General features: G+C 36.9%; 2 protein-coding genes across 2 annotated transcripts in view; both read left to right on the top strand.

Moving 5' to 3' along the window:
• Positions 1–4,018, top strand: part of LOC121322330 (dual specificity protein phosphatase 5-like) — a 7,098-nt gene extending 3,080 nt beyond the window's left edge. Inside the window, exons 3-4 of the mRNA XM_041262149.1 lie at positions 1,237–1,456; positions 3,248–4,018. Coding sequence (XP_041118083.1) covers positions 1,237–1,456; positions 3,248–3,630 — 603 coding nt within the window. The 3' untranslated portion in view covers positions 3,631–4,018. The remainder of the gene's footprint in view (positions 1–1,236; positions 1,457–3,247) is intronic.
• A 1,467-nt stretch (positions 4,019–5,485) lies between these two features.
• Positions 5,486–20,160, top strand: LOC121321859 (structural maintenance of chromosomes protein 3). The gene is made up of 29 exons (XM_041261152.1): positions 5,486–5,672; positions 6,600–6,675; positions 6,937–6,975; positions 7,323–7,390; positions 7,769–7,840; positions 8,045–8,124; positions 8,215–8,293; positions 8,538–8,655; positions 9,101–9,276; positions 9,599–9,679; positions 9,902–10,066; positions 10,185–10,306; positions 11,074–11,287; positions 11,475–11,578; positions 12,441–12,540; positions 12,702–12,862; positions 12,997–13,138; positions 13,241–13,391; positions 14,671–14,823; positions 15,083–15,234; positions 15,413–15,571; positions 15,868–15,975; positions 16,080–16,188; positions 16,401–16,648; positions 16,949–17,161; positions 17,380–17,571; positions 18,856–19,033; positions 19,180–19,286; positions 19,590–20,160. The coding sequence occupies exons 1-29, from the start codon at positions 5,658–5,660 to the stop codon at positions 19,659–19,661; spliced, it is 3,654 nt and encodes a 1,217-aa protein (XP_041117086.1). The 5' UTR covers positions 5,486–5,657; the 3' UTR covers positions 19,662–20,160.
• Positions 20,161–25,511: the final 5,351 nt, after the last annotated feature.

Raw genomic sequence — 25,511 nt, 5'->3', positions numbered from 1 at the left:
GAAAAGCAGAGGCTGCTGAAATAAAGCTTTATTTCAAATGTTTGCCATTACCTTTCATCTGCTAGAGGGACACAGTAAAGACGGTAGCTGGATCAGCTCTGTCAAGAGGTGAGAAACTTTTAAAAACATATATATATATATATATATATATATATATATATATATATATATATATATATATATATATATATATATATAATATATGCGGTACGAATGTCATCGATGTCATAAAATTTTACTCTAAGAAGTGTGACATGGGGTCTCTATGGAAGTGTTCGTACCACACTGATAGTGGTCTTACAAACATGGAGAATGAGATTGATTGGAAAACAAACTAAGAGCCTCTGCCTCTGTAATTTTGTCCTGGTCAGGTGGCTGGATTGAAACTGTTTGCTAGGTGATGTCACATTAGAATGAGTCACAAAGCCTTCTTCCCTTTTTTGTGACTTGACAGATGCATCATAAAGTAATTAGTGTTCCGTGGTGTTCACAAACCGGTCATCACATTATTTTCACAGCCTTACTGGAAGACAGCATTATTTTCCTTTACTGCACTCTGCACCCAATGATCTTACTTTTAAACAGACACCCCATCCTTGTTTTATCTCTGCATCCAAAAGTATTTAATGCACACTGCAGTAAAATCCTTATAATCACTATTATACTGCACATACCCTATCACAATTATTATCCCCCCCCGTATTATGTCAATTCACCTCTACCTAATTAATTTAAGGGGTTTAGTATCTCTTTGAATTGGTAGACTCTTTTATAAAGATGCTTTGCTGCTTGGGGGAGGTTAAAAAGTCTCTTTGTGGTAAGTGGGTCTAAACCCTTGCATTATATTAAGTGACATTGAATTGTTCAGTGTAGGGTGCACAGGTGTATCATGTACAGGTGTTTCAGCATGTGCACCAGGTATTCTGATTGACAGGTAACGGCACTGTATCTGTTAATCCATGACTTTGAGGCACTGAGACTCACATTGTGTTGCACCTGCTGTTTGCTGCAGGCGACACGATATTCACTGGCTTTGTGATCCACCATCAAAACTTCGATCAGAGAAAGAGCTCATTTCAAAGAGGTATAACAGCCACCTGGTCCAGCTCAGCAAGGGCCTCTTTGATCTGATAGAACAAATAAATATGGAATAAGAAGCAGATCAGTGCAAGAGCATCCAGATTTTTTTTTTTGTTTTGTCTCATTACTTTAATTTGACTTTCCTTTATTTCTTAGGGCCAGCCGGTTGAAATCCTTCCTTTTCTTTACCTCGGGAGTGCCTACCATGCCTCCAGGCAGGACTATCTCCATGACCTTCACATCACAGCACTGCTCAATGTCTCCCGCAGAGCCACTGAACAGTTCAAAGGACAGTTTCGTTATAAATGGATACCAGTGGAGGACAGTCACATGGCTGACATTAGCTCCCACTTCCAGGAGGCAATAGATTTTATTGGTACGTATCGTCTGCTCTGAAACACTTTGCATTAGATAGAACATGCACTCGTATTCAGAATGAACTGTCTTGATTATTAAGCTTAGCTTCCAAGTTATTAATCAGTAAGAAGTCATATAAACACATTCCACGGGTATATGAGTGGGTCACATACAGTGGTGACAAAAAAGAATGATCCTGATTAGTGCAACATATGTTTTTCAAAGAGCTGTTGTTGAAAATCACTGTGAACCTTTATTTCTAAGATACATGCTAGAATGAGGACCCACAATTTAAGAATTAAAAACAAACCATGGCTACTTTAGTGTCAGCTATACATATTGTATCAATGGAACTGCTGCTTTCTGACAGCTAGCAGCTGATGAATTATGAATCCGAGCAGAGGACATTGCTTCTCAAAGCCTAGGGATTTGGTGGGACGGTGGATTTATGCACCAGCATTTCATTTTCACATTCACAAGAGAAGCTTTTGCAAAAGAAGCAACACATTTGTTTTTTTTTTCATAATTAAAAAACAAAAAAGTATATGGCTCAAAGTTACGAAGATATTGAGTTATGTTAATCTGAAGTTACTTTATTGTTAATTTATAGAAAGCCTGTCAGGTGCAGATGCAATATTTGACATTATAAATACCTAATCAACATGCACCTGTATGGCTCAAACAGTACAAATAATATTAGCCCTACTAATAATATTGAATGGTTGGATTGTTGTATTAAGTGTTAAATGATATACATATAAGTAGGTACAGTATAGTTACTATAGCTGAATCCCAACAAGGTTATATAGTTAAAACCCTCCTAAACTAACCCAGATACTGCAGGGTGTTCAGGAGACTTCATTATGCTGTCCTCTTCTTGCTCACATCTAACAGGAGAAAAGCCCATTTTCGTTATTTTGCATTTCACATTACTCAGATCCCCTAAGAATCCTCAAAGTCATTCCCATCCTCTTAATCCCTAGCCAGGGAGTAGCCAGTACCTCTGTAATGAGATTTCTATTGACGATGGCAGGAGGTTGTTGCAGGTGTGGTGCTGGAGGCAATTACCAAGGAAATTGCGGGCTACAAAATGAAAAAAAAAAAAAAAAATCATCAAATTTTTTTGACAAAAACAAAGGGAGACATTAAAAATGATGTTGCAATACTGAGAGTATAGAGATGGGGGGGGGGGGGGGGGTCTGTTTCATGTGTAGCTACGAAACACAGATGAGTCGAGACTGATGTAGGAGTATTAGAATTAAATCATTAAAAAAACAGTGAGGTGGGGCAAGAGTGAGTGGTGTGATTGAAGTGTGACAAGGCTGTAGAGAACAGCTTTCAAAGGGTCGCGTAGGCGGTGGGAAGCGTTGCTTAATTAATGGGATAGAGGATGAAGGGCCAGGTGGGGGAGGGGTACATAGTTTGTTCTCTGTGGCAAAAAGGCTTCATAGTTTCAGTCTCTAATGGGAATAAAGCAAAGGGTTCACAACCCTTTGTAATAGCAAGTTCTCACAACTGACAACAGGGTCAATGGATTCTGCTTTAACTGGGTCCGTCAAAACCACGCAAACACATTACAGTGATTGACAGCCTGCTTGCGTTCATGCACAAAATTTTAATTGAAATGTCATGCCATGTATTCCAAATATTGCAACCCATCTCATTTCTTCTTTAGGAGTTCAGGGAAAAGATGCAATTAGGTGGGGGAAATTTTATTCATATGCACTACTAGTTGAAATAATCAGTCAATCACTGATAAGTGGAGAGCTGCCTCACACTACTAACCAAGGGTTGTTGCTTTGTCTTCCAGACTGTGTTAGGCAGGTGGGAGGAAAGGTCCTGGTGCATTGTGAAGCTGGCATCTCCAGATCGCCTACCATCTGCATGGCCTACATCATGAAAACCAAGAGGCTCAGCCTGGAGGAGGCCTTTGACTTTATCAAGCAGCGGCGTGGGCTCATCTCCCCAAACTTCGGCTTCATGGGTCAGCTGCTTCAGTTTGAGTCCAAGGTCCTCTCTCCTCCCACCACCCAGGTGGCCACCTGCAAAAGGGAGCCAGTCTCCTTCTTCACTGAGGAGTTCCCCTTTAATAAGAGCTGTGAGGGCTCTGTCTTTGCTTTCCCTACATCGTTCCTGCCAGTCCAGTCTCCCGTGCACCAGCTGAAGCTCAACTCTATAGCTGCATCGCCTTAGTGCTGAACCTGCGTGAGGGTGTTTCCTTAAAATACTTGAATCCCATGCACAATATGCATTTTTTTCATCTGACACTGGATAAAGGCAGCAGTGCTGCCCAAAGGAGAAACCGTTAAGACTGACTGTAATAAAAACCACTTCTATTTTGTTATAAAATGAAATCAAAAGTAATGTCACCTGTAAAGAGGTGCCTTACATTAATCACAACTGGACAGGATACGCCTTATCCACATAACATGATCTGATCAGTTACATCTTTCATATGATGAGCACCTGTTTAATTTATTGAAATGTAAAAAATAATAATACTAATAATAATAATAATAAGTGGCATAATGTTGTTATACACCATGCCTACTGAGTTTATAAGTTTTATTTATTTATTTTGCTAATGACTGAAGTTCAAATGCTAATAAACTTGTTTGTAAAATGTGTCATGAATTGTTGTTTTATTGAGACCAAAACATGATAATAGTGTGAATTTGAAAAAGTCATTTTTTGACTCATTAGATTCTAAAATAAGCTCTCAAGTATTTTCCATATATAGATGAACCCGTTTTTGATCAGCTCGCTTAATATCATACCCCTTTTATTATCACGATTTTGGAAAAACCAATCGGCATGCACCATATAGGTTCTTTGAGAAATTACCTCTCTTAATACATCTCACAACCCCCCTTATTGTCAAGTTCTGCTCAGCCTGTCAAATGCTGCAAGGCCGTGCTATAACCACAGGATATAATTAGTTTCCAACGAAACTAACAACCAATAATCATTTCGGCTCCTAAACTGACATTTTCTGCAGCTTGTCAAATGCTGAGTGGGCGGTCTTCCGGGATACAGTTCAGTTACAAAACATCAACGTCAGCAAATTTTAACAGTAGGAAATCTTATCAGTAGGTCTATATATATAATTATATATATATATATATATATATATATATATATATACACATACACACATACATACACACACAATAAATTACAGCTCTCATCAATCGAAAAGTCATGCCTTTTTTTTAGGATGCCACACAATGTTCCGTTCCAGTTAATGATAGAAATCGTATTTGTCGTGTAGTAAACTATATGCATTTGTTTAAATGTAAATTATATTAGTTAGCACCTGGAGACACTAAATACCACCCTCAAAAGGGTAAACAATGGCATGGCGGTTAGTTTAGGATTGCATTCAAGTACGCGTTACGATTCTACACGGTCAGAAATGAGTGCGTCACTAACTCCCCCTGGTGGCTGACACATGTATCGATTAGGACCCAATTATTAGTTGGTTCAGTCCATTCTCATACGCAGAAACCTCTCCGGTTGGTAGCCAGCTTTGACTTATAAAATAATTTCACCTGAGCTTTCCAAACCACTATAAACCAAAACATTCGACTGGAACATTGCAGCACAACACCTGCAATAGTCTCAATATGGTTGCTTTTTAAGAACTTGCTGTTTTAAAAAAAGTCCTCAAATGCCCTTGCGATGTTAATTCAAGTTGAAATTGTGTATAACGTTAAGGTATGCAAAAGTAAAAATAGGAATTGTGTACGATTACAACCAATTTACTAACTCGATCCTTTGCGTTGCTTTCCAAGCTGCATCTCGCACGCTTTGGCGCCGAAGCTTTCACCTCAGTCAGAATGTTCCAACCTCAAACGTCATGGGTCTCGCTTGCAACAAAAATCAATAATACCATTATTTTTACACGCACAGGAACGACGTGTGATCCACATGCAATCGAAAATTATAAATGGATTTTCATCGCATTTTCTGCATCGTCTTTTCTCCGTGCGGTGTGTTTGTGGTAACATTGTAATTTTACCCGTCTCCCCTGTTTGATACATTTCTCCAGTCCCGCCTCCCATCGCCATCTTGTTGCCTCTCTGTTTTTGTGTGGATGGATATTTGTTAATAATCTAATTACAGTAAAAGATCGGTTTTATTACAGACTGTAGCTCCTTCCCTTAAGTGGAGGGAGAGGTCAGTTACTGGCGTTTTGAAAATTATTGGTGAAACCGACCATGTACATTAAACAGGTACAGTATATTTGTATTTATATATCGGTTTTTGTAAACCCTAGTTTCTGAGGGAAATTATTTGCAAGTGCTGTGAGCAATGTATGCAAAAATAAATAAGAATTGAATCATAAATGAATACATAGAGACTTTTAAAACATGTTTAAAAAAATAATAAACGGAAAGTTCACTATGCTTATATATAGAGCACACTTACAGGACTGTACATGGTTTTTGTTTACATCCTATTAATAAGCTTAGAAGTAAACGAGATGTTTCGCGAAATGTTCCGTGTTCACCAAATACAATACTTAACAACGACGTAGTATGTATTGTCAGCATTTTTCATTTACGCATTTTAAAGAGGGCACTCATTTTGTGGACAGTGTTATGCAAATACAAAGTAGGCCTCAGACTAGACCTCCGAAAAGTTCCCTTCATATAGTTAAGTGCTGTAAGTGTTTATGGGTGGATTTATTGCAAAGCGCGTTATTTTTTTTTCTCTCTCCTCATTTCAGGCACCAAACACCAACATGAATACTGTATTTTTTGTTCAGGCTAGTGTGGAAAATTAGTTAACTTGTGCGTTTTGGTTGCACATCAGCAGTAGCAGTGTGCGGGTTAAGGATCCGGAACAAAAATACAGAAGTCTTTACTCTGTCCAGCCTTGAGACATATCATAGCAGTTCGGATAGATAATTTGTACATGTCAACAACAAACAATATATATATATATATATATATTATATATATAAATATATATATATAATAATTTCTATATTATACTTTTTTTTTTTTTTTTTGCTGGTTTCTGATTTATCACTGTGTTTTATTTTATTGACCTCCTGAGGGTAAGTAGAGACAGCAAATTAAAGCAATGGTACTTTGCCCTTCTCATTTCTTACATAGATTCTATTTTTATATGAGTTTCATTTTGCTTTGCTGTAGGTAATTATACAGGGATTCCGAAGTTACAGGGACCAAACTGTTGTTGATCCATTCAGCCCTAAACACAACGTTATTGGTGAGTTTTATTTTATTTTATCCGTTAAATACTATTCTATTACCACATCAAAGGCTATGTTTTTGATGTCAGTGACTTCTACGTATTTTATGTTTTGACATGTTGACACTTGACAAAAATATTAACAGGGAATAATAGAGTTAGCTGAATTTGGGCGCCCACAGTTCTGTTTATTAGAAACTGTTTAATTATAATTACTCTTACCCGTTTGATGTGTATGTAGGCTAAATATTGTGATTTCTGATAATGTTTGTTTTTTAGTTGGTCGAAATGGATCTGGAAAAAGTAACTTTTTCTATGGTAAGTAGATGGTCTCACTTCCAAAATGCCATATTACTAAAGTATTATACATTTTACCATGCAAAAGAAAGCTACATACCTTGTTCAGTAACCAATTAGAACAATAATAACCAAGAAGCTAGCATGTTAAATGATGAAATGTTCTCCTCTTTGTGTTGGTGTTAAGTACACATTTCTAGTTGCTAAACCAATATACAGATATTTGCAATGAAGGGGCTGTCCATAGCAAACCGAATACCAAGTCTATTAGAGCAATGATTCTCCCATATATATATATATATATATATATATATATATATATATATATATATATATATTATATATATATATTTTTTTTTTTCTTTCAGCCATCCAGTTTGTACTCAGCGATGAGTTCAGTCACCTTCGTCCCGAACAGAGGCTGGCTTTGCTGCATGTAAGTTAAAAAAATCACAATGGAGAACTAGAACTGTCCAACTACAGTTGCATTGTTTAAAGGGATACATCAAGCCTTTTTTTATCATTTTCTGCACAACAACATTCTCACAATTAAATATTACTTTTGCTGTGGATTTTTATTTATTTTTTCTCCTCCAGACTTTTCCATGTTGGTTCAGATTAAGTTATTAACACTGGAAGTGGAGTTATAGTTGGTTGGACAAATGGCCTTACCAAGTCCTAGTGAAAATAAAGTATTGAAATGTAAACAAATCAGATTTAAAGTTTAAAAGTACTAGATATTTTTTTTTTTTATTTGCTTTTAAAGTTTGTTTTTAAAAGTAGGTTAAATTATAAACATTATTTTACTTTGTAGGAAGGAACTGGTCCTCGTGTCATTTCTGCTTTTGTGGAAATCATATTTGACAATTCTGACAACAGGTTACCGGTAAGTATGTCAGCCATTAAATCTGCAATAATGCCCTCGTTTGCCATTTTCAATGTGTTGTATCAAATCGATAGAAACTAGCCAAGTATTTTAGACTGAAATTCACTGTAGTTAACAGCAAGTAAACGTGGCACAGAAAGTAAATTAATCATCATATTCTACTTCTTTTAAGGGAAAAGTAATTTTTTTTAATGTATTTGACAGATTGACAAAGAAGAAGTCTCTCTACGCCGTGTCATTGGTGCTAAAAAAGATCAATACTTTTTAGACAAAAAAATGGTGACGTGAGTATTATTATAAACAATAAGTGCTCTTATTTTAAGAAAGCAAACAGAACCTCCACGCCCTTTAACATCTAAATTGTTTGGTTTCAGGAAAAACGATGTCATGAATCTTCTTGAGAGTGCTGGATTTTCCCGCAGTAATCCTTACTATATTGTAAAGCAAGGAAAGGTGAGCTTCATATAAACTTTATATTTATTTGTTTGTTAAAATTGAACCCCATTTTTTAAAAATAGAGAATCATATCAAAGATGTAAATACATCATCTTAAATGTTTAAGAAATCCTGTTGCAAACCTCTAAATCTGGTGAGATGTTGCACTGTCAGGTTGTTCTTAAATAACAATAACATTTATGGATTTCAATTGGAAAATCTACATAAAACAATTCTGTTTTTGTTTTTTTTTATTCTATAGATTAATCAAATGGCCACAGCCCCTGACTCCCAGCGGTTAAAATTGTTGAGAGAAGTAGCAGGTACCAGGGTGTATGATGAACGCAAAGAAGAGAGTATATCCCTTATGAAGGAAACAGGTGATTGTATTTGAAAGTTCAAACCTCATGTTATGCAGGAATACAGAAGCACAGTTCATCTGTAAGAGGTGTATGTTAAGTAATATATCAGACTGGTTAGTTGAACAAAAACTGTAGTATTAGAAATTAAAAATACTTGACCACTGATGTTTGAATAAACTGCGTTTACAAGTTTACCTCTTTTCTGTTTATCTTTCTATAAGTATAACAGATCTAAGTTTTACTTGGCATGGTTTGCTGCTTAATTTTCTGCATGGACAGGGACATTATTGTTTTATATTCCAAATCCATGGTCTATATGCAGTCTGCTTTCTAAATAACTATCCCCTTAACGTTGAGTAATGGTACATATTCTATTGCGGTAAATCTACAACTAAAATGGTTGCATTTAGGTTTAAAACTGTGATGCACAGTTTCTTAATGCGTGCCACTTTTTTTTAAAAAGAGGGAAAAAGAGAGAAGATTAACGAGCTGCTAAAGTACATTGAAGAGCGTTTGCATACACTGGAAGATGAGAAGGAGGAATTGGCCCAGTACCAGAAATGGGATAAAATGAGAAGAGCTCTCGAGTACACTATCTATAACCAAGAGCTGAATGAAACCCGTGCCAAACTTGATGAGGTATTGGCCTGTTAAAGCACTGTTTTTGAAAACTATAACTCTATTACTAAATAGTCTAGGACTGTTGCCACTTCTCCATTTCTGGTGAAACCTTTTCCTATAATGGGTGTTGTATGTACTACTAACTATATGGCTGGCATTAGTGATTTAGTGTATCTAGTCATGCTTACATTTTTACATGTACATGCAGTGAATGTAGATGTTGATTGCTCACATTTGCAGCTGTAGTGAGGGTGTATTTTACTAACACTTGAAATCTGTAGCAGGGTTGTTAGTATTGTGCTGTAAAATGCAATATACTGATTGAGTGTTTTTATTGAAGCTGTCATCTAAACGAGAAACCTGTGGAGATAAATCAAGACAACTGCGTGATGCTCAACAGGATGCTCGAGACAAAGCAGAGGTAAAAAATGGCACAAAACAAAGTATTGCATATTAAAGTATATACAATATAGGAATCCCTAAGAATTTTAATACAACTGATAATCAGTGGTACAAAGTGCTTGATATATTATATAATATATATAGATATTATATATGATATACCTATATAGATATAATATATGATATATATTATTAATAATATATCAAATTTTTGCAAAAAAATCTTAATCACCCCACAAAGGACACTGAGCGTCATGTTCGGGAAATGAAAGCCAAAATCTCTGCAATGAAAGAAGAGAAGGAGCAGTTGAGTGCTGAAAGACAGGAGCAGATTAAACAGAGGACCAAACTGGAGCTGAAGACCAAGGATCTGCAGGATGAACTTGCTGGAAACAGTGAGCAAAGGGTAAGAAAACCGGCAGTGTTTAAAAGGAGGTAATTTTCATTCAAGGGACACGCAATACGTGAACACATTGAAAACAGATTTTAAGGTAATTGAATGACTGTGGCTTTATTTTTTTTAGAAACGATTACTGAAGGAAAGGCTTAAGCTGCTTGAGAAGATCGAAGAGAAGCAGAAAGAGCTCCAGGAAACGGAGCCCAAGTTTAATGCTGTTAAAGAGAAGGAAGAAAAAGGAATCGCAAGGTCTGTGCTTAACAAGAAATTAAAATATATATTTTTTGTTGTGGTGAATTAACCCTTTGCGATCCATTTATTCAGCGCTTGTCAGGCGTGTTAGGTACAATTTATTTTCACACATGCTGTTTGTTTTACACATGCTGTTTTAAATTTTTTTTTAAGAGTAAAACAGGTTTAAAAGGCACTGAATCGCAAAAGGATACGCAATATTTTATCTCCAGCCAAGCCTCACCCCTTGTTCGCTGTATTTTTCACATACCTCTTTATGCATACTGATAAATCCTGTCCTGATCACTCGTTTTATCACCAAACTCCTCAATAATGCAATTTTATTAGTCATTATTTTATTACTGTAACAGCTCAAAAAGCTCTGCAGATGTCCGTGATATTCATTGAGCTCATGATGCAGAAGCAGCTCTCTCCTTTGTTTATGTCCGTGTTATCTCTGTGGTGCATGGGGCTATCAGATATGCTCTTTTTTCGGCTTCATTCAGCTCTCACTCGGCCATTGAAAGGTTTTCTTGGCTTTGTCCGAAGAAAAAACGACTAGAGACCTGTGTTTTACATCTTTTTGATGATGTTGGACAGGGTCCAACATTTGACTGGAAAGGATTAAATATAACAGAATCGGTGAGGGTGTTAAAGGTACATTTTGAATCTTGTGAAGTTCCATATGGTAATTGTTCTCTGCACCCAGGGATTCTAAAATAAAGGTGTCTGATACTGCAGCGTCTTTATTTTCTTTTAACTTTGTATATCCTCTTTCTCTTCAGATTGGCACAGGCAACACAAGAGAGAACAGATCTATATGCAAAACAGGGCCGTGGCAGCCAGTTCACTTCCAAGGAGGAAAGAGACAAGTGGATTAAAAAAGAATTAAAATCCCTCGATCAGGCCATTACCGATAAGAAGCGTCAAATTGCAGCTATTCACAAAGACTTGGAAGACACAGAGGCCAACAAAGAGAAAAATCTGGAACAGTACAGTGTATGCAATTTATCTTCTGATTAAAAAAAAAAATCCTAATTGATCACATTCTCGCAGGCTTAACTTTAGTGTAGCATTATTTCTGGTTTACAGAATGTTTCCCCACTGCATGGTAAAATGAAGAGAGATGTTAGACCATGTTGTTCAATATGTAAGTGACAGCACTGTTGTTTGTTTATTTTTTTAGAAACTGGATCAGGATCTTAATGAGGTAAAGACTCGTGTGGAGGAGCTGGACAAGAAGTACTATGAAGTGAAAAACAAAAAAGATGAACTACAAAGTGAGAGAAAGTAAGACATTCCTGGTAAAACTTTATTTAGCTTGAAAAACATGGAATGCAGCTGAGCTGCATGTTTGGCTGTTTAAATGTGATTGCTTTGGCTTTTGTTTTCAGTCTCTCCTTCACCTTTTCTTGATTGAAATGTGTCTGATTGAACTGTTTGAATTCAAGCAGCCAGTGTGAATTCGGAAGACATTTTGATGGGAAGACCCAATGCATAATCAATTGAAAATGAAAATAACTACTCAAAACTGATTTATGCCGAGGAATATGTTGGTAAAAAAATATCAAAACAATCATAATTATGTTGAAAAAAGATATTGCAGCAATACGTACACGAAGCAGAAAGTTTAGGGTAATTAATACAGTGTATTTTATACCTTGCAGCTTGTTGAGTAACAAGTAATGTATGCAATACAATAAAGACGAACAGTTTATTACTTGCCGTAGCTCAGAGACAATATACTGTGTAATGGAACAATAAACAAAACAGTGCAACATAATTTACAAAAAAGTTTCAGGACATACTTCATACCTGCTATATTTCTTACCAGTTTAATATCCTATTCTGCTGTGTTCTTTCTGCAGAGGTAATTTGATGACACTTACTAGCTTTTCCAGCAAAATTTGAAGTTTTAGCAGTGACCACAAGGGGTGTGCAACTGTAATAACTAACCTATGAAATGCAGTCACTGTGTGCGTTTATTAAAAAATAGATTCCAAATGCCGTAGTGGTATATAGAGATCAACGAACACAAGAAAAAATTAAATGTTGGTTCATACTAATCAACAAGATGTAACAGTTTAAGTTTGTGCAGTAGTACAATTGTATAATGTGGTGAGACCCTAATTTCAGTTTTTTTGTTTCACAGCTATCTGTGGAGAGAGGAAAATGCTGAGCAGCAAGCTCTCGCTGCCAAACGAGAGGATTTGGAAAAGAAACAACAGCTGCTGAGAGCCGCAACTGGAAAGGTGGGCCATTTTACCTTACCTGCTCTGGCAAAGGTGTAGAAGATAAGTCAGTGTATTCTATTAGTGGGAAGTGCGTGAATGGACTACATAATGTGTTCCAAAGTATTGAATTGTTATGCTCATCTAAATATATATCTATATAATTATTGTTTCTTTTGCAGGCTATTTTGAATGGTATAGACAGCATAAACAAAGTGCTAGAACACTTTCGCAGAAAGGGCATCAACCAGCATGTCATAAATGGCTATCACGGAATTGTCATGAATAATTTTGAATGTGAACCTGCTTTCTACACCTGCGTTGAAGTCACTGCAGGGACAAGGTAAGAAAAATAAAAGGGGTTTTGTGTTATATATTGTAGTTGCATTTGGTATAGTCTCAACAACTTCTGTCTATTGTTCAGTTGAAATGCTGCTGTGCAGTTTGTGCAACAATTGTGTTCTGTTCTTCTTAAAGGCTGTTTTATCACATTGTGGAGACAGATGAAGTCAGTACCAAAATCTTGACGGAGTTTAATAAAATGAATCTTCCTGGTGAGGTGACTTTCCTGCCTCTTAGTAAACTGGACGTAAGAGATACAGCATATCCGGAAACCAATGTGAGTTATTGCTTACTTTTTATGAAAATAAATTGAAAAATCTTATATGGGTAGGAAATAAAATGTCCAGTTGAAACCTGATTTTATTATTCAAATTGACAGGATGCTATTCCGATGATCAGCAAATTGCGGTACATCCCAAAATTTGACAAGGCTTTCAAACATGTCTTTGGAAAGACACTTATTTGCCGCAGCATGGAAGTGTCTACCCAGCTAGCCAGGGCTTTCACCATGGACTGTATTACACTTGAAGGTATGTATTTACTTTATTAGTATAAATATATTTGTTAGCAAATATGTATATGTATTTTTATGTTTTTAGCGTTTTCTCCAGTTTCTATCTTATCCTATCAATGAAGGGATATACATAATTTATGGATTTATTTCTGAAGTGCAATATGTAATTTAAGATGCATACCTTCCACGGTTAGTTATCAGGTGTTGGCATCTAAATTGCCTTCTACCCTGAGAATTGTGGTAAGATATGCCTTACTGTCCACCTTGGAGTGTGTTGCTGTGATTTTATATAGTGGCTGTGTGCTGTCAACTAATAATGATTATTAAAAAAAAAAAAAAAAAAAAAGTGTCTTTCCTCAAGTTTCTGTCTCCCAAGTTTAACTGAAACTAAGTAAGTTTTTCAGGCGTACTTGTGCATCCTAATCTTAAACACTGTTGCACAGCAAAGGTCATTCAAAATGATCTAGACAAGATTCAGAACTGGGCAGACACATGGCAAATGACATTTAATAGAGAAAAGTGTAAGGTACTGCACGCAGGAAATAAAAATGTACATTATAAATATCGTATGGGAGATACTGAAATTGGAGAAGGAATCTATGAAAAAGACCTAGGAGTTTTTGTTGGCTCAGAAATGTCTTCATCTAGACAATGTGGGGAAGCTATAAAAAAGGCTAACAAGATGCTCTGATATTTTGTGAAAAGTGTTGAATTTAAGTCAAGGGAAGTAATGTTAAAACTGTACAATGCACTAGTAAGACCTCATCTTGAATACTGTGTGCAGTTCTGGTCACCTCGCTATAAAAAAGATATTGCTGCTCTAGAAAGAGTGCAAAGAAGAACAACCAGAATTATTCCAGGCTTAAAAGGCATGTCATATGCAGACAGGCTAAAAGAATTGAATCTGTTCAGTCTTGAACAAAGAAGGCTCCGTGGCGACCTAATTCAAGCATTCAGAATTCTAAAAGGTATTGACAGTGTCGACCCAAGGGACTTTTTCAGCCTGAAAAAAGAAACAAGGACCAGGGGTCACAAATGGAGTTTAGACAAAGGGGCATTCAGAACAGAAAATAGGAGTCACTTTTTTACACAGAGAATTGTGAGGGCCTGGAATCAACTCCCCAGTAATGTTGTTGAAGCTGACACCCTGGGATCCTTCAAGAAGCTGATTGATGAGATTTTGGGATCAATAAGCTACTAACAACCAAACGAGCAGGATGGGCCGAATGGCCTCCTCTCATTTGTAAACTTTCTTATGTTCTTAACCTTAACCCCCCTTCCTGTCTCACTTGCAGGTGACCAGGTAAGCCATCGAGGTGCTTTGACTGGAGGTTATTATGACGCTAGGAAGTCCAGACTGGAACTTCAAAAGGATGTGCGAAAGGCTGAGGAGGAACTAATAGAGCTGGAAGCCAAACTCAATGAAAACCTACGAAGAAACATTGAAAATATCCTTTTAATGCATACGCAGAACCGTATTTTCAATTCCTCCACTTTTTTCTCTACTCAATTTCTCCACTCAAAGACTCTCAAGTGTTTTTTTTTTTTTGTACTGTATTGTATTATACATTGTAGCGGATTTGTCTAATAACTCTAATAATAGACCTATTTTTATTACAAATACCTCTGTTCCTCAACTCCTACCAAGTGTATTGAATCAAGGCAGTGCCTAGTGTGTTCCAGTACAGTTTCCTTAGCGCTATGTACGGATCAATAATGAAATTGACCAGCTAATGAACCAGATGCAGCAGATAGAGACACAGCAGAGGAAGTTCAAGGCCTCTCGGGACAGTATCCTCTCTGAGATGAAAATGCTGAAAGAAAAGAGGCAACAGTCAGAGAAGACTTTTATGCCCAAGGTAGGCTGTTTTATTCCCCTTACTGGACCTTATTACAAACATTAGAAACTTATCTTTTGTTTTTTTATTTAAAGGAAATGTGTTGCTATTTATTGCTTTTAAAAATGCAATGTAATGTTAAAGATTTTTTTACAGATTGCTTTCTGTATTTGACGTATTTGTTTTAAATATCTTTTAGCAACGTAGCTTGCAAAGCTTGGAGGCGAGTCTTCATGCCATGGAGTCAACTCGAGAATCGCTGAAAGCAGAGCTGGGAACTGATTTGCTGTCTCAACTGAGTCTGGAGGATCAGAGACGAGTTGATGCACTCAACGATGAAATTCGACAGCTGCAGCAGGTGAAAAACACAAACAAAATAAAGAATGAAAAACTGTATTTCCTAATGTGATTGAAGCTTTAATGCTGAGTTGGCCAGGAGCACTAAGGAGACACAAGAATTAAAATCTAAGGATAACTCGACCAGAATATCCACACTATTGCAGAAAATAAAGCAACGTTTATGTTGTGACATACAGAAAATCTAAATCTTCTGTCTGAAAATAACTGCATATTGGTTTTGATAAAGATGGAACAATGCTCCTTTTTTTCATATTGTTGTGAGTTGTTAAACTGTTCCTTCTCATTCTGCTTTAGGACAACAGGCAGTTGCTAAATGAAAGAATAAAACTGGAAGGTATAATAACCAGAGTGGAGACTTATCTCAATGAAAATCTGAGGAAACGTTTGGACCAAGTTGAACAGGTAATGTGTTAATTTGTTGTGAGTGGTAGGGACTCCTGCAGCACAATATACAGTATTTTAACTAGGTTTTGTTATGTGTCTCTGTCAATATTTCTGTTTTCCAGGAACTAAATGAGTTAAGAGAGACAGAGGGTGGCACGGTTCTTACTGCCACCACATCGGAATTGGAAGGTATTAACAAACGAGTGAAGGACACCTTGGCACGTTCAGAAGGTCAGTTTTGTTTTTTATCATTCAACCTTATGGTTTAAACAACATTACATTTAGGACGCATGTATATTGTTTGTTCCATTTAATCAACTAAAGCCTAATTACCCAGGTATAATTCTCAAGGACTAACTGAAATATATGGTAAAAGGAGAAGGAAAAGGCTGCTTTTACTTGGCAGTATCATGAGCCAGCATTCATGGCGTATCTCTTTCCAGAACTGGACGTACTTATTGACAAGACAGAAATTGAGATCAAAGATCTTCAAAAGAGCATGGAGCGCTGGAAGAACATAGAGAAAGATCAGAATGATGCCATTAATCATGATACCAAGGAGCTGGAGAAGATGACCAACCGACAGGGGATGTTATTAAAGAAGAAGGAGGAGTGCATGAAGAAGATTAGAGAACTAGGCTCCCTCCCCCAGGAGGCCTTCGAGAAATACCAGACCCTCACTTTAAAACAGGTAAGCGTGGCTGGCAACCTTATATTCTACACAGCCACAAGTCAGGTTCTGTTATAAAGACAGTTAATATCCCCAGTCAGCTGAGTTTATTTAAGAAGACTTGAAAAACACACTGATTCGCATCTCATGCTTTGAAGGACGACCTGTCTGGTAAATCCCTTCTTGTATATACACAGTATTCCCATGTAAATCACCTATACATAAAGAAGACTTGCATTTGTGTATGTGGTATTTACCATAAATGCAATGTTTATATCTTCTTTGCACCATTGTTTTCATTATTTTTTTTTCCCTTTTCAGTTGTTCCGTAAACTGGAGCAGTGCAACACTGAACTTAAGAAGTACAGCCATGTCAATAAGAAAGCCTTGGACCAGTTTGTTAACTTCTCAGAGCAGAAGGAGAAGCTGATAAAGAGACAGGAGGAACTGGATCGAGGCCATAAATCCATTATGGAGCTGATGAATGTTCTTGAGCTTAGAAAATATGAGGCCATACAGCTCACTTTCAAACAGGTAAGTAAGCTGAAGCAAAATGAGTCTTAATAGTAAACCTAAGTCCTGTTAAAGTGCAGTGAAGTTACAAAATGAATAGCATTAATCCAAGTTTGATTAGCTTGGTTTGACAATATCTAGCTAATAATGGGCCTGCAAGAATAGTTAGTGTGTCGAGTACTTACTATGGTTTTTTTATGCGGTGTATATTAACTTTTATTATATATATTTGTATTCAGGTGTCAAAGAATTTCAGTGAGGTATTTCAGAAGCTGGTTCCAGGTGGGAAGGCTACTCTTGTGATGAAGAAAGGAGACATAGAGGGTGGCCAGTCCCAGGATGAAGGGGAAGGCGGAGGTGACAGTGAGAGGGGCTCAGGCTCACAAAGCACTGTGCCATCTGTAGACCAGTTTACAGGAGTAGGAATCCGGGTAAGAGGAACACCGTGAAGAAGTAAAATAGTACTATTCACAGATTTCTGATGCAAGTTTTTGTTAATCGGTGCGTTTACGTGAAGTAAATTCCAGGTAATCGGATTTGTGGACGTGGTTAACTCTATTCAAATCCCATCTCCGTGCCTTGTAAACGCGCTGATCGGATTGCAATATTATTATTAAATAAATTGTTATGTATATAAACAAGTATAACAAGAAAATGACGTATCTCTAAGTTCGGCAATTTATAAGTAGGGAAATCCGATTACATCAACGCCATGTATACCGAGATAACTATCGAGGATGACACCACCCACCTATTGCGAAGTCCGATTCTGTGGAGTCCGACTACAGAGAAATCAGATTACTCCATGCCATGTAAATGTAGCGATTGAGGAATTAGTTTAAAGAGCATTTTAGTGTTCAGTAAAACCATGACATACTTGTGCAGTATTTAAATGAATGTTACAATAGCAAATACAGTAATCCATCGCATATCCACCCTTCAAATATCCACCCTATCCGTTTATCCGCCATAATCAACGTCTTTGTTTATTATTGAACAGAGGAGATTAGTGCAGACATTGTAGATCCTACCAAAGTTTTCGTACACTTGTATGTGCTCCATGTGCTGCCATTGCTGGTAATGTCACGTAAGCTGTTCAGTGTGTTGATATGTAAATAAATTCTGTTCGACTGTGGGGCATATCAACTTCAAGCTTCGTCTCGATCTCCTTCCTGCCACTCAGCAGCGAATGCACACACCCACACGGCAGAGGGCTACCCTGTCACAAGCATTAATAACCTGTATCTTTGTAAATAAGGGATCTAGGGGAGATCCCTAATAAAAACTGTATCAAAACAATAACTGTGAAAATAGTAATTGTTACAGCTGTGTATAATGTGGTGTTTTTTTGTCTTTGTTCCTGTTTTTAAAAAAAAAAATCTACAATTTTTAACATTCACGACAAGTCACGAGATGTATTGTACCCAGGCTTAGCTATAAGCTAATTTACATCAGGAGTTTCTGGGCTCATAAGAAACCAAACAGGATTTAAAAACGGATTCATTCATGCGACTTTTTACTTATCCACCCTTACTCGAGTCTCACCGCAGTCGAATATGTGACGGATTACTGTACAACGTTATCTGTCATTGCGCTGTACAACTTAACATAGATATTGATGAATTTAAAACTAGAAAAAGTACTCATGCATGCAGTTAACACAAGATAAAATTGTAACTGTGCTAATGATTGAAGAATACTTTGTTTCTGTTTAGGTGTCATTTACAGGAAAGCAGGGAGAAATGCGGGAAATGCAGCAGCTCTCTGGAGGACAGAAATCCTTGGTGGCTCTTGCGCTTATCTTTGCCATTCAGAAATGTGACCCAGCTCCCTTTTACCTGTTTGATGAAATTGACCAGGCCCTGGATGCTCAACACAGAAAGGCTGTATCTGGTAAGAAAAAAAAAAAATCGAAACCTTGTTGCTATTGTAATATTTTGATGATACTGACAATCAAACTTTAAACAGTATTTTTTCAAAATTAAAATGGGTTGCATGTTTTAATCAATCATAATCAAGTCCTTTTATTTTTTAAACAGATATGATTGTGGAATTGGCAGAGCATGCTCAGTTTATCACTACAACATTCAGACCTGAACTTCTGGAGTCTGCGGATAAATTCTATGGAGTGAAGTTCAGAAACAAGGTGAATTATTTTATTGCTCCCCATTCAGGGAAAATGTCTCTAATTTATGATGACAACAAATTGCATTAGGGGTATTTTCCGTGAATTATGGTAGTACAAATTTAAAAAATCACTATTACTGTGAAATGTGTCAACAAATGATAAGTACTACATTTTATTATGTAAGTTTCAGAGCTACAGAAAATAAGATGAATCACATTCTTTAGAATTGTCATTTATAATATCACCTCTGTGTTGTATGTGTGTATGTATAAGTTTCTAGGCTAAGATAGATGTGACTGAACCTCTTTCTTTGGTTTTTAGGTTAGTCATATTGATGTGATCTCAGCAGAACAAGCCAAGGACTTTGTGGAGGATGACACCACCCACGGATAAGAGAAGTGGTTAATATGTCTGCACACCAAGTTCCTGGCTTTATAATATCTTCTGTACATTTGCATAATAGAAAACACCAAGCAGACCAACTTTGCTCTACCTGTTTAATGTATATTTTTTCCATTGCATTTGTTACCATGACCATTATGAAGAATAGCCTTTGTCATCAAGATTGGAGATTTTCAACAGTAGCAAGAACAATCTTGCATGGAACTATGAAAATAAAGGTCAACAAAATTTGGAGTGTAATATTTTCAAAATTGATTTTGTATTTTAAATATTATAATAAAAAATAACTTAGTTGATTTGCTTGTTCATAGGGCCTTTGCCTCCCTTTTTAATGTGATGTTGCAGTAAGTTTTTTTAAAATGTTTTACTTGTTCCTGGTTACTTCATACTTATAAAAGTCACATTAATTCATGTTTTTGTAAAGTTACAAGCTGCTGTTTTTAATGTAGCTTCTTTCTTATTTGTCATTTTGTTATTTGTACTGCTTTGCCTTTGTTTGTTTTAAATAGTTTCAATAAAATATAATCAAAATATAATAATTTTAGTTCTGAATGTGTTTTCATGCAATTGTTTTCAAATATTTACAAATATCTTTGCTGTTCTGTCAGGAGAACTGAATAAACGGTCTAATAACCTGTCTAAAATACACTGTACTTTATTATGTTTTCTACTTAACCAGAGGTGTTTCTTTGGAAAATGATTAGTAAAAAGTAGGAATTTCAAAATTTGATACAGTATCTGTGAGGTTCATGAGACAGCTAGTCCATTTCAGTTAGTCAAGACCGTCAAAGTATCCAAGATATTTACTGTGTCCACATTCTAAAACCTAATTGAAAAGCCCCAATTTAAACATTATCACAGAACTGGCTAGTTTTAAAATCATTTCACCATGCTGTCGCCGGTCGAACCGCTATGTGGAGGCTTCTTCGGATATGCACAGCGTATTTTCAGGTTTTTTTGTTTGACAGTACGTACACGGCAAGCACGTGGTGCGTTTATTTACAATTAAGTTGTTATGGTGGTAGTACTGTTTGTATTATTTCATGATTGTAGGATCCATATATAATTCAATATGGTGTACTGTGTGTGTGCAGTGAATTACTCTGTACAACTGTGACTGTTGGGGTGTATGCTGCATGATTGCCCTGTTGATATGAATACATTTTATAATTGTGAAACGCGACTTGTCAGGACCAACCCCTTTGGCCAGTCTGTCCATTTCTTTGTCGTCCAGCTGTTACTCGAATGTGGGACGGAGAGGTGGGATGCTGCTGGTCAAGTGTTTGCAGTCAGGAAAGGGAACGATCATACCTGAGCTCATTCGTGCACTGAGGTTCTGGCAAGAGCAAGCCCGTTGTGACCGGGATCACTTCGTCACAATCAGCTGGACTAATATCTGGAATGGTAAGGTGTACAATCTGCAACATGCAATCCATGTACTTGTGTTACCCCTTGTAGAGCCACATGATACTAACTAATATACAGTAAGTAACTTTACCATATCAATTCTCCATATCATTAATAGGTTAAACTTATTTTCTAAACACCCTGTAGAATTAAATAAGAAAACAGTATCGATTTATTTTAAGGTCATGTCATTTCCATCTGATGTTAGCTGGCTGCACCATATCAATATATTGAGGTATTGTACCACGGAGTAAAAATATTTAAATGTATAATGTGGGCCACTAATTATTTTTGTTTTTAAAAGTTAGTATTTTATTTAAATTTTTTAGGGTTTGAAAATCATTTTATGTTGGTCGGAGAATCAAGAAATTCTGTAGAATTGACTACGGTTCAGTTATGCACTTTTCGAAGTAACAAATACAAAAAAAAAAACCCATCTTAATCTAGAATCTCAGGCTGATCAGTTCCACCGCATATTGAAATCATATTACTGCTTTATTGAATCAACTGCTTTGTGATTAAAATTAAGGTATATATATATATATATATATATATATATATATATATATATATATATATATAAAAAGCTGTAACTCTGCTTTTATGTTCATATTCTATCCTGAGGTTCTGATTTAGTCCACCTGCACCATAATACATGCTTGGGACAAGAAGCTATCAAAGCCCTCAAAGGTTTTGTCCTTTCTCTCTGCTGTAATTTGATAGAACCAATTCCTTGTATAGAATTGTTGTTCAGAACATTATCTTCAAGAGTTGTTCTACCACCAGTGCTTTTAACAAGGATGGAAAAGATACTATCAGACAAAGACTTGGCATGAGTCCCTTGGACATTAAGACAATCAAATTATTGTAACAGTGTACTCCAGGTAAGTGCTCTTTGCAGAATGCTGTTTGTTCTGGTTATTGTAATGGTTTTGTGGTCTTAACTCTTAAGTATTTCACTGAGTGGGGGACTTGCAGTAAAAGTTGCCATGTGTTCATTTCAAGAGGTTATCAGTAATGTGAAGTATTTCACTGAAAAAACCTTTGTTTCCCTTGCCTCACCGTGAATAGTCACCAAATTGTAAACGCAGAATGAAACTCACAATTTGGGATACCTCCCAAATATGTTCAGGGCGGATTCCATAAACCTACACCCTGTCTGGGAAAGTCGCTACTGTCCCCAGAATCTGTCTGGATCGTATCCACAGACTTTTGTTGGGGGTAATCACCATGGATTCTGATATTGGATCGATGTGTTTTGTCTTCTGATGTCGGAGCAAATGGCTCTGTTTTTAAAAACATTAAAAAGGATCTCGTTATGCACTTTGCCTATTAACTGTAGTTTGATTTAAAGTTATTACCTGGCTTTTTGTTTTCATTCTTCAGGAAATGATCCATACTAGAAGCCTCATATCATAATAAACAGCAGTCCTGATCAGCCGCATGCTCCTTGGACCACAGTGTTTGTCTTATGTACCACATGTACGGGCAGAACATGGGTATGGAATTTTTTTTTTAATTTAGTATAAATACTTTATCAGCTGATGGCATGTTTTTCAATGTATATCAACCTATATATATATATATATATATATATATTATATATATATATATACATATATTATATATAGACATCTTTTTAGTCCTTCCTAGGAACTTCCAGGAAGTATTGCTGTGTAATCTCACAAAGCCTGAGGAGCTCCTGTGGTCTGAGAAGGGAAACAAAGGTATAGTGTTGTTTTACATCTCCGTCCGGATTACTGCCCTGGACTCTGCAAGATACCAGGTAGGAATGGGTTGTAAAAGTGCTTCCTGATACTATTGCAGTTTACATCTATGTCGTGTTCAGGGTTAAGCCAGAAGAAATTGTTGCCTTTTGAACTAGAAAAGCTTGTGGCTGGTTTCACATAACCCGACTACATGCAAACTGTAAAATGTGTAGGACAATTACCAAGTTACATGTACATACAGAGTCATTTCCTATATTCCGTGACATCAGCCATGGGCCTTGTTCTTTCAGTGCAGTATTAAGGATGGGTTGGAACCAAACTGCCCTTGAATCTGATTCAGTAGCATCTTTTTAAAGGTGAGGCTTTTTCAGTAGCCCGTATCGATGGTGGAAATTGGGCTGGCATTATCACATGTGTAACCAGCTGCTGATCCTGGCAGGTGATGGTCACACTAAATCATGCAGTTTTTAACTTTTCCACCAGGAGGCACTTCATAGCATAGTCCTAGAGATCTGTGTGTGTCCAAGTGGAGAAGGGACAAAGTGCCTGGTACTAGGTTTCTGAAATGTTCCAATTCCCTGGCTGCATGTCCACTTGGATTTAAATGTATTGGAGTGAGAATCTCATAGATAGATAGATGCTATGTTTCCCTTTTCTTTTGAACTCTGGAAGCTGGAACCCTGTGTCTCAATGCTGTCTTTTTCAGCGTCTCTTTTAAAGGGACAGCTGGAAGTGGATATTTGAGTGACGCAGCCCTCGATGATATCCATATCCAGAAGGAATGTTACACCTATAATGAGACGATGATCTTTGCAGCTATGATGCTGTCTTGATCAGCAGTCTGCAGCTAAACATGCCTGCTTGCAGTAACTCGAGGGGGGGGGACACCCCCCCGTTTCTACCTGTACTTACCTGAAACACTCTTGTTATAATTTCCTAAGAAAGTACAATTGTAGAATAAAGTTCCCTGGTGTTGCTACAATGCGTTTTTATATTTGTTTTATTGGTGTTATCAATAATAAGCTTGCACTAAAGAGATGGAGGGAGTGGCTGAGGTTAATGGGTTTTAATTTCCAGTGTTTAAAAGTCCATTCATGTAAATGAATGGATGATAAATGTGGCTATTGCTTACAAGCTCCATTTTGTTATAATTCTGTGGGGGTTTAAAGGGTCACCCCTGACTCGCTGGGGAAAGCATGTGTTTTTATATACCAGATTCCCTTTGTTCATTTTTTTTTTCCAGAGCGGTTTCTAATTACGTTTTATTAACTTCATGTTGATACTGGCTGTTGAAGCAGAGTTTATTTTACATTCTTCCTCCCTACATGAATATGCATCTTAGCCCTTTTAAAGGCATTCTACCAAATAAAGCACTTTAGAGACTGTAGAAGGGGCAACGTGACTACTACTGGTGATCTGAACTGGATGCTTTTCCTTTTTTTACATTAGCTCATCTCCATAACGTTTACTCAGTACTAGCAGGCAATCACATACAACTGTCAAAATTCTCGGTCCACTCTGTTCAAGTTTATTTGTGGATTAGCAGGTGCTTCATAGTGGTTAACACTGGATCCTCTGTCCCAAAGTGGTGGTCTCTTCTGTCTTCTTGAGGAGATGGTGGGGCGATCAAGTAAAAATCCAAGTTTACTGCTGTGATTTACAGTCTAGAGCAAGACCTCTCGCTAACATGTCAGAGTACCAATAAACTACAGTGTTCTTGCCAGCCATTAATAGAACCAGTTGCTGCTGATGCTCCGAACACATTTACTAGTTAGTGTAGCTATGGAGTTGCTGGCTTTATTTTTTGTTTAATGTTTTCATTCACTATCTGTGACCGGCATGTGTATGTCTTTTTGAAGCCATCAAGTGTCTTTTTTTTAAAAAAATTTTAAAAGGAAGTCACTGTTCATTCCAAGTTATTTTTAAAAAAATGAGAAATGTATTTTTATAACAAGTAAACTTTCTGAAGGAATAAAGTTTGGCAACTCTTGCAGTGGTTGGTCTTGTACGTGGCTTCAGTTGCGTGTTGCAGCTTCACGTTCAAGTTCCCCTGCTGTAGCTCGACCTTGTCCCTTCTCGCTTCTCATTTCTATTTTTTTTCTTCTTTCTCAAAGCCTGTTTTCTAATTGGCAGCTCTCCACAGTCGATGGAATTTACAACCATTGTTATGAATTGCAGCTCTGGCCTTCTTTTTTTAAATCCTGCTTTACGATCACTTGGGTCATGTGTTCAGCTGTTAGCCAAGGACAGAGTTTACGAGACAGGCTTTGTTAGGTAGTATGTTTAGCAGAAGTGTGAGGGGGAAGTTAAATGGAAGAAGTGAGCAGTGTTGGTATACTGGTATTGCACTATTTGACATGAATGATTTATTGAGGATATGATTTACATGCATCTACGGCAGTGATTGGCTGAATGTGTTTGGTTTACAAGGAAAGTGTCAATCGGCATTAAGCTGTGCCCTGTTTAGTTGCATATGAGAAATTTGGCCTGACAAGCAGAGGAGTAGTCCGAAATCTGAAGGTACCAGAACGCCACTAACATCTAGATTTCCCTGAACAAGAACTATATGAATTGACATTGTAGTTATATACTGAACTTCTACGAGCACACGGGTTGTGCATTTATCTTATTTGCATGTGCAGTCGATGCACTGTCGCTGTGGTCTTCGTCCTGCATTTTTAGCTTAAAGAAGTAGTTCGTAATG

Source organism: Polyodon spathula, chromosome 10 (assembly GCF_017654505.1).
Source record: "Polyodon spathula isolate WHYD16114869_AA chromosome 10, ASM1765450v1, whole genome shotgun sequence".
Classification (NCBI taxonomy): domain Eukaryota; kingdom Metazoa; phylum Chordata; class Actinopteri; order Acipenseriformes; family Polyodontidae; genus Polyodon; species Polyodon spathula.
Note: the sequence above shows the minus strand (reverse complement) of the source record. Positions and strands in the feature narration are given on the sequence as shown.